The sequence below is a fragment of the Tiliqua scincoides genome, chromosome 6 (assembly GCF_035046505.1).
Source record: "Tiliqua scincoides isolate rTilSci1 chromosome 6, rTilSci1.hap2, whole genome shotgun sequence".
NCBI lineage: Eukaryota > Metazoa > Chordata > Lepidosauria > Squamata > Scincidae > Tiliqua > Tiliqua scincoides.
Window position 1 is genome coordinate 87,154,075 of NC_089826.1, and position 19,092 is coordinate 87,173,166.

A 19,092-nucleotide genomic window follows, 5' to 3' on the forward strand; every position below is an offset into this window, starting at 1 on the left:
TAAAGCACAAGAATTTTTTCTGCATTGAAAGGTTAGGCACACTTCACTGTAGTTAGATGTTTTCATCATCAGCTGTAAGGACACCCACCCGCCTTCCATTTGTGGGCAAATCCAGTTAATGCCTCAGCATTCTAGCTGCCTCCTTGCTCAGGAGTTTGCTTTCTCTCGGCCATATCAAGGAATCCTGATGCCTCCTTTCTTGGTTGAACAGAACTGCCAATAAACAGGCAGACAGAGATCAATGCTATATTAAAATCTCCCCACTCCAAATAGATCCAGAAGAAGCTGTATTTAACATGCTGGCTTGATTTTTCATGGCACATGTCAGCTCTTCTCAGAGTGCATCATTTGGAATCTGCTGGTTTAAAATTAACAAAAGGTGTAGGGATACTGGAGACCATCAACATTTAATGCCACACTTGAGACCAAGCACTGGGTACTTGGTATAGACAGCTTTATCACTAGCCATTATTTACGTTGCTTAGACTAGAACCCAGAAAAAAAAACTGACCAAGCTTCATGCCTGAAGTACCGATTTGTTCACATAACCCAAAACGCTCTGCTAAGTTGGCACATATGGGGTTCAGAATAGTGGGCAGCAAGCTTTGACACGTGTGCATTTTCTCGTTATAAAACAGGATATTTCCCTCACACTAAACCATGGTTCAGCATTATATGAATGAGCCTAAGGGAGCTGTGGGGTTGCATACCCCACCCTCCCTGTTTTGCACTTGGGGAAGAGGGTGAAAGCTTTGCTGTTACTTTAGAACAAATACCATTTCATGCTACAATAGAAGCTTTGGGAGCTGTTAACTAACCACAGTTAGAACAAACCACCAGGCTATCAGATAGAGTTCCTTATTTTATAACTATAGTTAGAACAAATGGAGTTAACAAACCACAGTTCAACATTCGTATGCCATGTAGAACTGCCATTTGTTTTAAAGTGAAAGCAAAAATTTTTGCTTTCCTCTCATGAGGGAGAGGACAAAACCCGCAGGCCCACTCACATTGTCCTAAACCCTGGCATAGCATTATTTTGGAACCAGGGTTCAGTGTCAGGTTAAAATGCATGGATGAAGACATTGAAAGATTTGAAGGAAAACAAAAAACTACTTATCTGGCTGCCCTGTTTCAAGCAGAATATTCAGTGAGACCAAAACATTTGCCTAGTTTACAATGGAAGATGCCTTAAAATACAATAAGGATGTGCAATTCTTCATCTAGAAATAAAAAACAAAGAAAATTTTACCCTTTTGGCCTTGAAGAGGGTAAGAGCAGGAGGAAAAAAAGCCCACTGCCAATATTAGTCTTATTATTTTCTTTTTTAATACACTCACATGCGCGTGGCTCACACACCCACACACTCCCACACAGAGTTTGCACTCTCTTGAAATTTCAGATTTACAGGGAATTGTTTTACACAGAAAGGGACACACAGGTTTGAGACACGCTCACGACACTTCAATGATCTCCATGCTGCCCGAGAAGCTGGACTGGCTGCCCACTTTCCCAAGCTCTTCTCGGGACCTGTTCTCAGACATGATGCTTTCCCCAAACTCCATCTGACAGCTCCGGCGCTTGAACTGCTTCTCAAAGGAGCTCTCCTCGTGCCAGCTCCGCCGCGAGTCCCCCCGGTCGCCGTGCTTCTCTCTCCGGCGCACGGCGTAGGCCTGCTCGCACCCCGTGGGCAGCTGACTACAGCTGTAGGCCGAGTAGGCAGCTGCCGCACTGTTCCCGTATATAGCTGAAGCGGAATAAAAGTGAGAGGCATCAGTCGTAAAATACCAGCTATTGGTCAGAGAGGTTGCAGAGGCCTGGGGAGCCAAGATGTCCGAATGCCAGCCCTTCAGCCCCAGCCCAGCGGCCGACTTGGCCAAGTGCTGTTGGCTGGTGGAAAGGCCAAAGAGGAAGTTTGTTCTGTAGTTGTCCTCCATGCTGCCACTTCGGTGCAGCGGGTGCAAAAGGGACCTCTGGGTGGCGCTAGTGGTTCTTCCCAGGTGTTGCCATTTGCTCTGGCTGTCCAGCTGCCAGGTGTTCTGGGATTTCTCAGGAAGCTTGGCTTCCTCTTTATCTGGGCTACTCTCCGGCGTCTGTTCCGAAACCTCCTGCACAGGAGAGAACTGGCAGAGTTTGGTGCCACCTTCCAAGGCAGCCGAATGCTTGTAATATTCCAATGTGTCCTCCAAGGAGGGATAGCCCTGTCCTGAAGCAGTCACACAGTTGCTGCTTGCCACGCACGAGACAGACTTGATATCCAAGGAGAACGACCGCTTCAGCCTGTTGTTGTCTTCCACTTTGTCCAGGGACACATTTAGTCCAATGATGCCCTGCACCAGCGGACTGTCCTCCAGCGACGGCAAAGGAGGTCCTGCTGGATCTCCAGGCTCTGCTGGCTTCTGCTCCACGGTCTCCGAGGTAGAGGTTGCACCAAGCTGGGAAGACGAGAGGCTGCTGCTGCTGCTGTTGCTCTCGGGACCCAATCCGTGCTCACTGCTTTTTTCCAAGTGCAAGAGTTTCAGCTTGCTGAGGGGTCCCGTCTGGCCACTCTGGCTCTTAATTTTCTTCTCAAAGTCTAGAAGTTGTCCAAGGAAGTTGAAGTTGGGAGAAATGGTCGGTCGCTTCTCTTTCACAAATCTAAACAGCAGTTTGAAGAAGGAGAAGAAGAAAAAAAAGAGTCAAGTCAATCAGCATTGTCATGATGTGCTGCTTTGACAAATGGCGACTACCAAACAGGCACACACATCCACGGCTTCCGCACACAAGCCATGTTGCGGTGCTAGCCAGGGGTACCCCAGGCAGGCACCCACTCACAAAGATCTTCTCCATTCTGAGAATGAGGGTAACCCACATTTTTCAACCTGTTGAAATGTATATTAATGAAACAAATTCTCCTGCAGCTGTGCGGTCTGGTCTTCTTGTCTGGTCCTTAGGCCTGCATGATACCATCCCTTTCCTTTGAAATCCCTCCTCAAAACCCACCTCTATGAAGGCCTGGAGGCTCAGCACCCACTCCAACCTGGTGCACAGATGCACAAAAGTAGTTATATCCCATATTCCCCTCCCCTCCCCCGTGTTTATTTTTCGCAAAGCCTCAAGTCAGCTAACAAATTAGTAAAACATATTAAAAACATACAACCACTAGGTCTGTAAAATAGACAGCAGGAATCATAGGGAGATTCCTTATACCAGTCAGAATCTCGGTCTGTCCAGCTCAATGTTGTCAACACGGACTGCCGGTGCCTCTCCAGAGCATCAGACTGGGAACTTTTCTCTCCCTTACCTGGAGATGCCAGGAACTGAATCTGAGAACTTCTGCATGCAGAGCAGGTGTTCCACCAGAGTCTTTCCCCAAATCAAATCAATCAAAACCAGGAGCACAGCACTGATTAAAATCAGCATCCATTTACAGACACCCCCTCCGCTCACACACAAGAAAAGCCTGATAGAATAAATATGGCATTAAAGGTTAGGAGGGAGGGGGCATCCCATAGCTCCTGTGGCAGGCTGTTCCAGAGTCTGGAGGCATCCACAGAGAAGGCCCTGTCCCCCAGGCACACCAGCTGGTTTTCAGCTGATGACAGCAGGTGGAGCAGGGCCCTCCCAGACGTTCACTGTGGGTGTGCAGAATATTAGGGCAGAACACAGTCCTTACGGAAGTAAGGGTCCAGGCATGTAGGACTTCAGTCACTAGCACCTTCAGCTGAACCCGAAAACAGGTGCAAAGGAATACTGTTCCCACAGCTGCATTCTCCCATTTGGAGGCCCTCCACCATCAGTCCGGCTGCAGCACTGCGCACCAGCTGTCATTCCCAAATGCTCTTCACGCACAGTCCAACACAGAGCACATTCTAACAGTCCAACAAGGATATGGCATGGGTAATAGCCACTGGACCTATTTCTCAAAAAAGGACTACAGCCAAAGTTGATTCCTCTACTTTCATAATTTACATTGTACTCTCCTTGAGGCAGGGACCTTATTTTGCTTTTCTAAAATAAGAGCCGAGTCTCTCAGGCAGGTATATTCTGCATGCAGGCAACACAAGATTGCCCCTTTTCTGCCTTTGGTCTGAGTTGCCACGTCTGACAGATCACAGCCCATCCACTGCTACACAAATACATCTCTGAGAAGGAGATTTGCCCCCAAAGTGATCCCTGTACATCTCCCTCAGAACTGTGCATTTAAAATGTCAACATTTGAACTGGGACAAGTGCTAGTAGTACACTTATCACTAACACGTACAGGCATGTGTATGGCATGAATTTATGGTGCAGAAACCAAGGTCTGCCTTCTCCCACATCAATCAACAGCTCCTGCTGCATTACATGGGTTAAGGTAGGGGTGCCCAAACCCTGGCCCTGGGGCCACTTGCGGCCCTCGAGGACTCCCAATCCGGACCTCTGAGAGTCCCCAGTCTCCAACGAGCTCTGGTCCTCCAGAGACTTGCTGGAGCCTGTGCAGGCCTGACGCAACTGCTCTCAGTGTGACATCCAACTGTTCGACCTCTCATGTGAGCTGTGGGCTCCCTCCACTGCTTGCTGTTTCATGTCTGTGATGCAGCAGTGGCAGCAAAGGAAAGGCCAGCCTTGCTTTGTGCAAGGCCTTTTATAGGCCTTGAGCTATTGCAAGATCTTCATTCATTCATATCAGTTCCATCTGTAATGTATTTATTTATGTAAATTTATTCAAAATTGAAATGTAAATTTCACTGCCCCCGACACAGTGTCAGAGAGAGGATGTGGCCCTCCTGCCAAAAAGTTTGGACACCTCTGGGTTAAGGTAAAGGGGATACACATCCAGGGTTTTCTGCATCTGCAGGGATTCTGGGAATGGAATCCCTGGTGATGTCAAGAACTAACCTGTACTTCCTATACAATCCATTCAACCAACATGGAAGCAATTTCAAACTGTTCAACTCGTACCATGGCCCATGTGGAACTCCATTCACACGGACGCCGTTTCTGTCCGCGAAGCTGCAACTGAGAGCATTTGAAATCAGGCTTCGTGTGGATTTTCTCCAGAAGAAGAGCATTCTTTCTTACCTGTAGGCCTCATCCAAAGACATATCCATTCTTTTCATGATGTATGCAATTGCAATCGTGGCTGAGCGGGAAATTCCAGCTAAACAGTGGACCAGAACACGACCGTTTGAAGCTTTCGCTTTTTCTGTTGGGAGTGAAAACAGAAAACAAACATCAGTCAATGCTGCTCTGAAAGAAGTCAGACATTCCAGTCTACTTTTCAGAGCAAATTGTTACGATCTAAACAGAAGATGGGAAAATGATTTAGACACCATACATGGACATCAGTATGGCAATGCTAGACTAGAACTAGAAGCCTGGGTTCAAGTCTAGGAGCTACCACTACCTTATTAATAGTGTTAGTTGTAGGACATCATCGATTGTCTTAAAAGGGGGGGAAAGAGTTTGCGCCGACTTCCCTGCCTAGTCACTAGGAGACAATGCTCGCTTGTCACAGATTTGTTAAAGGCAGGGACGTGCAGTGGGTGGGGAGGCAAGTGAGGCAGAGCCTCCCCACTGGAGTCTTTTGTAAATTGCTGCCGCTGTGTGAGGTGAGCAAGAACACACAACCCACATGCACAGCCTCCTTTTTTATAATTTTTAATGGGAGTACTGTACAGTGGCATAGCTAGAGGGGGTGCAAAGCATACACCTCTGTTTTGTGCCCACCACCCAGAATGGCTCTGAAGGGAAGGAACCTCTTGCATGCTGTGGTGAGGCTCCTGCAAAACCTAGTGCTTTGCACCCCTCCAGCTACACCACTGGTACTGTAAAAAAAAAAAAAAAAGAGTCAAATAATTTAAAGAGACACATAATCTTTTCTAAAATTGTTACCTATAAAGTCCACGGATTTATCCAACCAAGGAAAAATTTTCTCACAGAAGCTGTCATTCACAGGCACTCTCAAGAAATGCGACTCCGCAATAAAGTCCGGCTTGGGGCAGGTATTGCTGGCATTTAGGACATATCCAATGTCGTTCTGCTGCATCAGCTCCTGTAACAGGAAGCAAATGCCCAACGTTGCATGAGTCGCCGTTTGCAAATCAATACACGGAACAGCAGAGCTGCTTAGGAAAAACTGTGCACTTTGTGAGTGGGGAAAAAACATGGTATATACAAGAGGTGGCCAAACTTGCTCAACGTAAGAGCCACATACATGTTTGAGAACCAGAATATTTAAGAGGCATTAAAATTCTTAAATATATTTACCATGAACATTAAACATGCGTTCTAGTCCAGCGGACAATTATGCCTGGTAAATAATTATAAAGGTTAAAAGGTTTCATATTTACCTTTAACATAATTGCAATTGGGCCCCAGGTCCCACTGAACTCTATGAAACTTACTTGGAAAGATATTAGGGATGCACTCGAGCTTCCCACAGCACCCACTGTAAACACAGAGTTTTGTATTTTTAATCACAAAGCAGTGCTTGGTAGCTGCATTAAAAACAGCTCATTAAGAAAAAGCTGAAACCACCCACTGCTATTTATGAATATTTTAGCAGGGTCAAAACACACCTTCCTTTTGCCATGATTTGTGGGCACTTCCTGTGAAAATGTTCACCTTTGCATGGATGTCACCGTATCCTAGCCTCCGCCTCAATTGATTTCACTTGAAATCTTCACTAAACCAAACCGGATTGTGCTACATATGACATTATTCACTACATGGATTAAATGTACCTTCCCTGGAAAGATAATTTTAACGGCAACATTTTTACATTTCTGAAATCAGCTGAAAAAGTCATGGTCATTGCCTGGTACTAACTAGCACTACTGCAGGATAGGGTAGTGATTCTAGAGTTGGACTTAGAGGTGGAAGTTCTAGGTTCAAATCCCTGCTCAACCATGAAGCTTACTGGCTGATCTTGGGCCAGTCACTCTCACAAGATCATTCTAAGGACAAAAGGAGGGGAGAGGAACCACGTACACCACCCTGAGTTCCTTGGAGGGAGAGCGGTATTACAATGTGGAAAATAAAGATAAAATGTCAAAGTACCCACCTTGTTGAGGACATCTCTCTGGCAGCCAAGGTAAAGATGAGGCAGAATCCGGGTTGGTCCAACACTGGAGACGGGTAAACAGGGCTGAGAGATGCAGGAAGGCACCAGAATAGATTTTCCTTCACAAAGACCAGGGAAGCAACTGGAGAATTCAGCAAATCCACCTGAAAGGGGGGAAAAAAGCCCACCAAAGTTTCAGCCGTATTCATAGGAAGACAGTGCGATTCTTCTTGAAAACCCTTGTGCACGTCCAAATACATGACCCGCAGAGGCCAATGGAGTGAGTTGCTGCCCAGTGCAAACTGGAAGGCTCCCAAGAAGACACTGAGGAGCTGCAAGGAGCATCGCACTGTGGCCTAGCACGTGGGTTCATGACCCACCTGGGTTGCAACCCACAGTTTGAGAAACACTGCCATAGATGTTTATAGAGAATCACCACAGGAGGTCTGGTGTAGAGGGTAGAGCCTCCATTTGCCTGAAGATAACAGCTGAAGATCGCTGGTTCGAGGCCACCGGCACCGTGAATGGCAAGACCTTGAAGCAGCTGACAAGCCAAGCCGAGTTTTTCCATCTGCTCTTTGGCCACCCTTCTAGTGAGATATGAAGGATTGTCAGCTTGCGTGGGAGGAAACCGGAGGCCAGAATGTGATACCAGATCAAAAAGATCCACCTGAAATGTTGTGGTTCTTGAAAGATAGAACCTTTCTTCAATTGTAAAATTCCCTACGGGGATTTAGAACAGCCTGCCCATGTAAACCGCCTTGAAATAAAGTCTGAGGAGAAATCTGACGACCATGAAAGGTGGTATATAAATACCTGTATTATTATTTATTATTATTTATCCACAGTTGAATCAAAATATCAACACAAAATTAGCGTGCTAGAAGCGGAAAGTATACATATTTTTCCCCAAACAATTCATTATGTGAATGAGTTCTAAAAAATGCTATTATTTAGCAAGCCACATTAACCGGAATGTTGTTTCACATTACAAAAGTCCCCTCTCTACGTTTATGATCAGCTGTTCACATAAACAGGGAGACAAAGGCAATTTAAGTATCAGATATAAAAGCACTTCAAGTCAGAAAATCTCTGGTCCAAATTTCACCTCAAAACTCTTACATGTTTTATAGAAGTCAAGTTTGAACACGAAGGAGTGACACAGCATTGCATAACACTGCGCTCGCTTCTCTCCCTCCTTCTCCTTTTCCCTCACCTTTCAAGCAAAGTACGCTTAGCACTGCAAATACAGTACACAGATGTTTACACCATAAGACCTGCTGGATCCAGGCCAAAGGCCCATCAGCACCCCATTTCTCACACTGGCCCACCAGCTGTATCTGAGAAGCTCACACGCAGAAGAGAAAGGCATACTTCTCTCTCATCAACCATAGTTTGCACCAAGCCATGGTTTCAAACCATGGTTACAAGTTGGTTTGCAAACTGTTCTGGGCTACTTATGGCTAGCCCAAACATCAGTACATATTTGCTTCCAAAATAAAAAGGAACACCCATGGGAGAGGGCTGGGGGAGGAATATGTAAGCCCATTGGGTGCTCTCAAGCACTTCACCATGGTTGGACAATTGGACACGGTTGTGTATTTAAATGTCACATTCAAGTCATGTCATTATTGTTTCTGAAGTAAAGCGTGTACAACCATGAAATCTGCCCATGTAAGATAATGCAGCCCAATTCCAGGTTTTGTTTGTGCATGTTTGGTGGAGATTTGTGGCGCAGCTGTTTTAAAACACATTCTTTCTACTCTCAGACTTTTGGAAAGACCTAGTTACCAGGGGCATGGCATAAAGTAATCTCCTCCCACCAATGCAATCAAGAAATGCATGAGGAGGGAACACATGTGCTGACCACAACCCCAGAGTCAAATGCTAGGCTTAGTCTGAGTCTATGAAGTCCTCTTCATGCATTTGGGAACTATAGGATGGTCCAGGATTTCTGAATGCACAGAGGAGCCACTGCCCTATGTGCTGACAGTCATTTCACATGCATGTCCAACACAAGAACATCAGGATGCATGTCAAGTGCACATCCTGACATTGGACTGGTGATCTCACATTAACATTAATTACTACAGAATGTCTCAAGAAGGATAGTACCATAATTTAATTTTGCCAGACTCTTTATTCGTGTGGATAAAGCTTCCTAATCTTGATCAAGAGAACCCTGTAAGTCCATGATGCATGCCTTTCCCCCATACCTTCTCCCTTGCACATACAAATTCTCTCTCACTTTTCTGAAGTAACCATGGTCCACATACCAACATTTTCTCCATCCACAGTTTATAACCAAGGATAAAGCAGATTTGCACTGGGGTGTGTGTGGAAGGGGGGGGGGGAGAATTTTACACAGAAAAGAGAGAAATTGTGATCAGGCAGCAGGACATCTGCACTGAACTAGTCATAGCCCAGTGCAGCTGTAGCAATTTCAGTCTCACAAATCTTTTGTATAAATTGTGGCAACATTGTTTGCCAATAAAGGTTATTGGATTGGATTGTGGCAGCGTGTCAGCCCTAGTGACTATATCAGCGCACAAGAAGCCACAAAGGTACTAAAGCACTGGGTGAATTCAGATGTTAAATTTGGCACGTGCCACCTTGCTATAGTAATCTAGGACATTTGTGATTGAAATGAAAACCTAAACTGTTAATCTACTGGCCACTCCACTCCACCAGCTCTTTTCAGGGAACAAGGAGAAAAACAAGCAGAATATGATATATTATAAAGAACATATTAAATATGGCATTTACTTCTCACAATGAATGGTGACTAACTTTATTATACTGTAGATGATAATTGCAAAGTGACTAACATGTGCCACCAAAGGCACACCTTGTCATTTTCATCACCTGGACATCCAGACGTCAAGATCAAGACACACATGTCAGATCAAGACACGCATACCCCCCACTGACTGTCAGCCTGTTCCTTCAGAGGAAGCAGAACCCCATCCAAAACAGGTCGAAACTCTATTTCCTCTTTTGCACTCCTACTATCCAGAAACACCTCTGTTTTGACTGGATTAAGCTTCAGTTTACTGGCCCACAGCCAGACACCAGCTTAGAACTTCCACGGCTTCCCTGGAGACAGATCAAAAGAGCTTGATAGAGCCAAATGGCATCAGCATAATGAACTGCAGTCCCCCAAAGTTTCCAGAAGTATGAAAACCTTCATTTAGTCATTCTCTGCTGTAAAGGTATACTATACAAGCCACTGACCCATTTGTTCCAATAAGGCTGCCAAATAACTAAACCATGTTTAGTCGATCAATTATCTGCCTTTAATTAAGCCATTACATTTAATAAATTTTAAGATTCCTTATAATTTCAGCAAACAAAAGTTAGAAGGTAAGCAGTTTTTACCTTTTCTTTTTGTAACTATTTCAGTAGCCTACTAAAACAGTCTCAACATTCAACAAATGTGCACTTAATATTCAGCCCCAGATATAAAAATTTAGATACCACTGATTAAGCAACTAGAGTTTTATTATGACTCCTTTATCATGTAGCTTTAATTTATTTTTATTTAAGTCATTACTTCTGTTTCACACATGGAAAAGGTGTTTACTTTATCAACAACACAGCACCATTTTTAAACTTTGTTCTAGGTTTATTTTATAGAAGTCACCATTCAAGGACACAGTCTACTACAATAACACATCCCAATAGTTACAGGAAACAGTAGTTACATTAAAGTAGATTAAAATAGACAATACCACTATTGTCTTCCTATTGAAGATACAGGTCCAACCTTGTTATACATGGATTTGACTCAACATGAATGGCCACTGCAAATGAGAAAGAATGTGCTGATCCCTGGAGAAGGGGGAAAATGTATCCCTTTAAAATCAGTTTTTTTTAAAAAAACTGCTTTTCTTACTGTTGTAGAGAGACAGTCATGCAAGTGACTATGGCATTCCTCAGTTGAGCCAGGCAAAAGCAGGGGTTCTAATTGCTGACGGCCTCTCTACAACAGTAAGAAAAGCAGTTTTAAATCACAATTTTAAAGGGATGCACTTTTTAATTTTTTTAACTGCTTTTATTTAACACATTTTATGGTGTCAGCAGGGAGTCCCAGAATCAAACCCCTGCAGATGTTGAGGCACAACCTTATTCCATTAGGAGCAGTGGGTCTTTAAATCTATTTTTCAACTATTTTTATCCACTGATTTTTCTTAATCCACCAGGGGTTCCAGAATGGAACCCCAGTGGATAACAAGGGACAACCTGTATTGTCACAATCAAGGATGTCTTTCAGTCTTCTTAAAAGTGTTTTTACTCCCCTCCCCCGACATACACAGAAAATAAATTGTTTTCTGAAGCAAACATGAAAAAGAGCTTCACCTTTCAGCTGTGCCACGGGAGCACAGCAATTTAAAATTGTTGAAACCTTTTCAGGGTCTGCGGCTCTGTTTCTAGGAAAACTGTAGTAATGAATTACTCTACCAGCAGAAAAAGTGGGATAGACCATTTGTTACTACACACAATTGCCCTAGAAACATAGCTGACCCAGGTGAGAGATAGAGATTAGTAGAGCTAACCAGTTAGCTTTATTATTTTATTGCTGATATGTTTCCTAGATGTCTATGCCTCTAGCATTTGCTGCCTTAGGTAACTTATGTAACCTTATGTATTTAATAAACAAAAATCTCTTTTACTAAGTTGTTTCCTTGTCTTTGGGGGACAAAGGTTCAGAATCCTGCCTAGCCATTCAGCAAGCTACCAAGTGCTCATTGAGGTCTAGTAACTTGAGGACTGAAGCTTTAATTGGAGAAAGCGCTCAGTGCCTGCAAGAGATATAATTAAGCCTAGAGGGTCTCAGTGTCCCTGGACTGAGACACTGGCACGTACAGGGTGGTGGCAGTACTACTGAACAGGGGGCCTTGAGGGCTTTAGGGTTCAAGTGCCAAGAACTCTGAGCACCCCAAACCCCCCTTAAGGTTGCGACATGGAGCCTATACCATGGCTTCCTCCTGAGGAAGTTGCTTGAACCATTCACTAATGAGGCTATACTATATCTCCAAAACTAGACGTGATAGGGCAAAACGGATGCCATTTTTGGAATCGGCACCCCAATTTCATATCAAACCACCATAAAGTCTGGGAAAAACTTTTTTGACCCTCAGTTTTGTAGGCCTGTGTAATCAGAGGTGATCAGAAGCATTTCCATTTGACTGCTTGATCCAGTCCCCAGGCAGCCAGTTTTTCTGAACAGCTACCTTGAGACAGGAGTGATGGCTGGAGGCCTTCCTCCTTAGATTAACCAGCCAGCACATTCTTTTGCTATGAGTACCACCTCAGGACTCATAACTGGGAGAGCCAGACACTACCCCTTAGTAGCCTAGATTTTGCCCAGGCGCTGCTGCTAGTTTCTGCAAACAGCAGTGCAAAAAGAAATACCAGATTGGAGGGAAGGTTGAAAAACTGATTTTGTTATCTGACGCATTACTTTCCACTGTAAAGGCAAAAGGTTAACCCATTTCTGCCCAGCCCACAAGTGTACACATTTGATCACTGTTGCATATATGCAAAGTTGGGAAGAAATGGCTTAAACACAAAGCTCTCAACATAGCTGTAGATTAATGTACTCATTATACCGCCTTGTCCATTTCTTGGAACACTGTCTTTTTACAAATTAACAGATATGGTTGTATGCCTAACTATGGGATTATTGAGAAGACCAAGAATATCCCAAGTTCCTTTTGTCAGCCTGCAGAATAAAAGAGGATTTTCATCAATGGGACTCGAGGGTGTCAGTTAACAGACATCCAGCTGTTTTATTTAGTTGGTGGTTTCTGAATATTTCCCCACGTTAATGCAGCGTGCAACTTTTCCAGTGCTGGCTTGTTCAGTTTATTACTTGTGGCTACAATTCTCAAATGGGAGTTTCTATGAAACCAACTCAAGGCGCCAAAAGCCGTTTGTGGTCGAGAGAGCCCAAATTGCTTTTGTTTTGCAGAAACCAAATACCTCCCAGATTCTTGCACACAAAAACCAGGCTGTCTCCCACTTTCAGTCACAGAAGCGCGCCAGGATCCAATATCACATTTAATTATCCGGCTGCATTAAATAGGTAGGGAAAAAAAAACTGTGGTGGTTTCAAAACCACCCTTTTATCCAAGAACGGTGGAGTTTCCTCAAACTGTCTATACCAGGGGTGGCCAACCCACAGCATGCAATGCCACTAGTGGCACACGGACACTTTCTCCGTAGCACATACAGTCACCATATATTTTTGAAAAAACATTTAAACAAAGAAAGTACGGCAGCAGTTCACAGTTTGCTTGATTTCTTTGCTGCTCCTTACACAGCATACCCCCCAAGTTTCTAACGCTGCAATGGGTGCACTCAGGGCAGCCACACCTGAGACATACAAAATTATGCTTGAGACATACAAAATTATGCTTGAGATGGAAAGAGTGGTGCTCTTTACACTCTCACAGAACACCAGAACCAGGGGACATCCACTAAAATTGAGTGTTGGGCGGGTTAGGACAGACAAAAGGAAATATTTCTTTACTCAGCATGTGGTTGGTCTGTGGAACTCCTTGCCACAGGATGTGGTGATGGCGTCTAGCCTGGACGCCTTTAAAAGGGGATTGGACAAGTTTCTGGAGGAAAAATCCATTACAGGCTACAAGCCATGATGTGTACGTGCAACCTCCTGATTTTAGAATGGGCTATGTCAGATGCAAGGGAGGGCACCAGGATGAGGTCTCTTGTTACCTGGTGTGCTCCCTGGGGCATTTGGTGGGCCACTGTGAGATACAGGAAGCTGGACTAGATGGGCCTATGGCCTGATCCAGTGGGGCTGTTCTTATGTTCTTAACTACAATTCCCAGGAGGCCTTGCAGGTCTCTTGTTATCTGGTGTGCTCCCTGGGGCATTTGGTGGGCCACTGTGAGATACAGGAAGCTGGACTAGATGGGCCTATGGCCTGATCCAGTGGGGCTGTTCTTATGTTCTTAACTACAATTCCCAGGAGGCCTTGCAGGTCTCTTGTTATCTGGTGTGCTCCCTGGGGCATTTGGTGGGCCGCTGTGAGATACAGGAAGCTGGACTAGATGGGCCTATGGCCCGATCCAGTGGGGCTGTTCTTATGTTCTTAACTACAATTCCCAGGAAGCCTTGCAGGTCTCTTGTTACCTGGTGTGCTCCCTGGGGCATTTGGTGGGCCGCTGTGAGATACAGGAAGCTGGACTAGATGGGCCTATGGCCTGATCCAGGGGGGCTGTTCTTATGTTCTTAACTACAATTCCCAGGAAGCCTTGCAGGTCTCTTGTTATCTGGTGTGCTCCCTGGGACATTTGGTGGGCCGCTGTGAGATACAGGAAGCTGGACTAGATGGGCCTACAGCCTGATCCAGTGGGGTTGATCTTATGTTCACCTCCTCTGCTGGATCTGCTGTGGTTGAAAAACAAGGAGAAAGAATGGAAAAGAATGATGGACAGGAGAGAAAGCCAATCGGTGGATGCCAGTGAGCTGCTAACTGGGAAGTCACATGCTTGCCTGAGAAGGCCCTATTGGTGGAGGCAAGGGGCAGGCTTGTAGAAGGCAGCAGGGCTTAGCGGGGCAATGCAAAGATGGCTGATGCGATAATAAAAGCCCAGGTGACCCAACCAGTAGAGATACAATCTGCGGGAAACCCATAACAGGCAACAGATCTCCCATGTTTCTTGATCTGTAGCTTCTGGCACTCAAGATATACTGCCCTTGAACTTGGAGGCTCTAGTTAACTATTGTGGTAGATGCTAAAGACAACATTAAGATGAAGTGGCATGTTCAAGATTCTCGACATAAAAGTGGCATATGGTGCGTCGCAGGTTGGCCACCCCGGTCTATATGCAACATACATATTAGAAACAGAAAGGTGCCATGCTGAAAAAAAAATAGACAAGTTCTTCCTTACTGAAGGGAACAAAAAACAGTAACTGTAGACCTGGCACATTACCTTGGGAACCTCAGTGAAAACCACACGGGTGCTAAAGGGTCCTGCAAAACCTTTTTCACATGATTGTGAATTCTGCTTCACAGAAAGTTAGAAGATTATGTAGGAGAAGGCAGAAGAAAAATTTTACATACAATTTGTTCATCACCAGTCCTTCAGGGGCTGTAAGTTATCAGCCAATATCCAAAAGACAATTCAGTGTTCTAATGTTGACCTTTAAAGCCCTGCTTATCTAAAGGGGGGGGCGAGTCTTCTTCCATCTGTTCCTCTTCATCAGGACTAGAGCCTTCTCAGTGGTGGCACTAGGGCTGTGGAACTGCCTGCCTGGAGAGGCTTTTCTTGCTTCTTTGTACAATGATAACAGACCTCATACCCAAAGTATGCAATTCATGGCCTGTTTCCATGGAGCTAAAAGGTCTACAGCTCTGTGTTTTATTACCTCATCCATCACGGTAGTTTCCATAAGAACAGGAAGTACAGCATGAAAAATAGCAGCAGTGGTTAGAATGGCAGAATATAGATTTCACCATTGCTCATTTTCATGTATTACTGTGCTATGCAGGAGATCAGCTACTGGAAACCACTGAGATAGATCTGAGGGAACCTTTCAATCGGATCTTTCCAATTGCGAACCCAAAAGGAAAAGAAGCTTTTCAGGGAGCGACAGCTGAAAAACTTTACAGCAGTCTATTTTGAGTGGCTGCAATGAATCCCACCCGGGAAGCCAACCGTTTTCTGTACATCTAACTTCTAACTAGGGGTTTGTACAAAGGGGTGGTGCTTGCTCAGTGTAAAGAAGTTAAAAGTTATGTGCCCAAATAATCAGAAAGAAATATCATCCATAAATTAAGCAGAACTGATCAAATTATGCAAAAAAATGAACAGTGCAAATAAACAATGTATATGTATTCTGATTTTGGTAGTCAAAGGGACAGACAAGGAGTTACACAGAAAACTGAAGTCCCCCTCCCAAGTACTGGAAATCAATCCTAATCACTGGTGTAGTTAAGCACTGGTGTAGCTAAGCACTGGTGTAGGGGGGCAACAACTGCAGAGGGCAACAACCAAAGCTTGACACTAGTGGTCAAAATTGTGAAAACCTTGGTATCATTCCATGTGGAATTTAATGTAGATTGCAAGGAAACAAACCACAACAAAATATCTCTATTCCATCAAAAGTTATAGTCAAATAAGCAGAAAATAAAAACACAACTGCATTATGTAACAGAAATTGGATTTTCTTAACTCAAAGCTGACCAATGAGACTGATCGTTCTGAGAGCCAATTAGCTGTTATTATGATACAGCAGGGAACCAATAAGGTGTTAATATGGGGGCAGCCTGGAGGAGGGCGGCAGAGCAAGTGGGCGGCCAGCTGCCAGGGGGGAAGGAGGTGGATTCTCTCCCATTTTCACTTTTTTAAAAGCCTGGGTTGACGTCACTTCCAGGGCGTCATTTTGAGCAAAGCATCAGGCTCTATGATTCTGAGCACAGCAAAAGTACTGCTAGCTTTTGAGATTTCAGAAAGAACTTTCAAGCACATCGGCTGGAAGCTTTTTTTAAAAAGAAAAACCAAGAAGAATTTAGTACGCCAATCTCGACCCAGTACTATCTTACTGCACATGCATCCAGACCCGGTTATACAGTCAGCAGCTCTCCCAGTATTTGTGCTTACTTGTTATAGATCGGAACCATTTTCAAGCACAAATGCAGGCTCTTCCTCCCCAGCCCCTGGCCCAAACACAGAACCCTGCACAAAGAAGAGGCATGCACTTTCCTGACTCCAGCTCTCTTACAAATCCATTGTGTTTCCACTTTGCCTAAATGAACTTCAGATTTTGCAGAGATCATTCAACTCATGCGTTCCTGAGCTGCTCAACAGCAATGTGTGCCATTTTTCCATTACATAAACCATTCATGCAACTCAGCCCTGCTGAAAACCCTGCCCGTTTCAGCAGACAGTCACATGCCTTTCTGGTCTAATCCTTTATCATCAATGCTAAAGACTGTGCTCTTTAGTAATACCTGTAGAGCAGGGGTGTCCAAACTTTTTGGCAGGAGGGTCACATCATCTCCCTGACACTGTGTTGGGAGCAGGGAAAAAAGAATTGATTTACATTTAAAATTTGAATCCATTTGCGTAAATAAATATATTAGAGATGGAACTTAAATGAAGGAATGAAGGTCTCGCAATAGCTCAAGATCTATAAAAGACCTTGTGCAAAGTAAGACCAGCCTTTCCTTTGCTGCTGCTTCTGCCTCACAGACCTGAAACAGCAAGCAGAGGAGGGAGCCCTCATCCCGCAGCTCACACAAGAGGGCAAGCAGTCGGCCCTTGCACTGAGAGTAGTAGCGTCCGGCCAGTGCAGGCTCCAGCAAGTCTCCGGAGGACCAGAGGCTCATTGGAGGCTGGGGGCTCCCTGTGGGCTGGATTGGGGGTCCCCAAGGGCCGCATATGGCCCCCAGGCTGGGGTTTAGGCACCCTTGCTGTAGAAGGAAGGTGGTGTCCCCAGAAGAAACAGAAAACAGATGTCTGTCCCTCTTCCTCCACTGACTCTGCCTCCATTCCACTGGAGCAACAGACAATTTGTTACTACAGACAGCTGCCCTAGAAACAGAGCTGGAGAACTCAGAAAAGTCCCAAAAAGTGGGAAGTGGCACCCCAAGAGGTGAAGACCATAAAGGCAGTGGCAAGAAAAACATTGAAAATCGCTGCCCTAAAATAAAATTTGGTTTCTTCACCCCGCTGTGAACATCTTAAGTGATCTATCCCCCTGATCTTAAAAATCTCTCTTCTGATTAGTCACCAACAGCTCAGATCCCTGTCAGTCTGACAAAAACCCCCCCCCCCCCATTTAGCAAGATACCCCTTTCCTCACTTCTGTGGTTCTAAAACATTTTGAAATATTGTGGCAAGTCAGCCAGAAGCTGTGTTTTAGAAATGCTTTGGTCACAGCCCTCCCTTGCACACTGACCCTGAATGCAAACCTTCCACAAGAGTTTGTCAGCAACTTGCAGAGATAACAACTTTATCTATTCTTCCAAAGAGAAGAGAGCAAGTCAGACCCGACACAAAGCACCATTCACAGGCTTCCATTAATCTCGGTCTCCAAAAATATTCAGAGAGGAGGCAAAAAATAATATCCGTTCCAGAACAGGCTCATGTTGGGCATTCGAAGGAAGAAACGGAATGCTACTGATATTTCCATTTCTTGCCGTGGCTTAATTATACACTACTGTACCACTTGCGTAAGAGTTGTTACTCTTTACTTGCTAACCTTGTGTTAAAAAGATAACAGAGCTGTTGACTCTGCAAGTTACTGTCTGACGTAAGTAAGAAAACCAGAGGTCACAGGAACCAAAGATAAAGAGACTCACCAGCGTTAATGACAACACAGTTGGAACTGAGTTGCACATTATAAAGATTAATATCTTTTCTTAATAGCTAGCCCAATATATCACAAAAGAGTCCTAATGGTAATCCAACCAACAGGTTGTGTTAGCAGCTGTTATTTCCTTCTTATCTTTCTTCCCAACCACCACATTTTTATAGGTTTCTGGTTCTACAAGAGTGAACACTGAACTACTTTATCAACGTTATGAAGTCATAAGAAAGGAACGTCAGCTGGATTAATGAAGCTGTTACAGACCCAGTGAGAGGGGAAAAAAAACAAGTATTACATTAGTCCCACCCAACTTTTTGCAAGATGTCACTCGACGTGAAGTAACTAGCTATAAGCAGGGTTGTGTATGCACCACAATTCAGGAGCAAAGAACAAGTGCAAAATATAGTACTGGTCATGGAGTTCACCTTCCTGAAAATCACAGTTTTAAGTAAACAAGATTATGCATTTGCAGTCCTTAAGGGTGCAGAGATATGCTTGAAAGCCTGTGGGCACAAAAGGTGAATGAGATTTTCAGCAGCTGCAGGTGTAAAGCAAGCCAATCTGAATAATCTCGTCAGATTCAGGATTTGACTTTTCTCAAGGCAGAATTTAAACTGCCTAGCCCAGTGTTTCTCAAACTGCAGGTTGGGACCCACTAGGTGGGTCCCCATTAATTTCAATATTTTATTTTTAATATATTAGACTTGATGCTACCAT

General features: G+C 44.4%; 1 protein-coding gene across 2 annotated transcripts in view; it reads right to left on the minus strand.

The window, feature by feature from the left end:
• Positions 1–1,310: 1,310 nt before the first annotated feature.
• Positions 1,311–19,092, minus strand: part of DUSP16 (dual specificity phosphatase 16) — a 51,204-nt gene continuing 33,422 nt past the window's right edge. For both annotated transcript variants that reach the window (XM_066632643.1, XM_066632642.1), the window contains exons 4-7: positions 7,028–7,191; positions 5,857–6,016; positions 5,044–5,167; positions 1,311–2,637 (exon numbers count right to left, since the gene is read on the minus strand). In XM_066632643.1, coding sequence (XP_066488740.1) covers positions 1,455–2,637; positions 5,044–5,167; positions 5,857–6,016; positions 7,028–7,191 — 1,631 coding nt within the window. In that variant the 3' untranslated portion in view covers positions 1,311–1,454. The remainder of the gene's footprint in view (positions 2,638–5,043; positions 5,168–5,856; positions 6,017–7,027; positions 7,192–19,092) is intronic.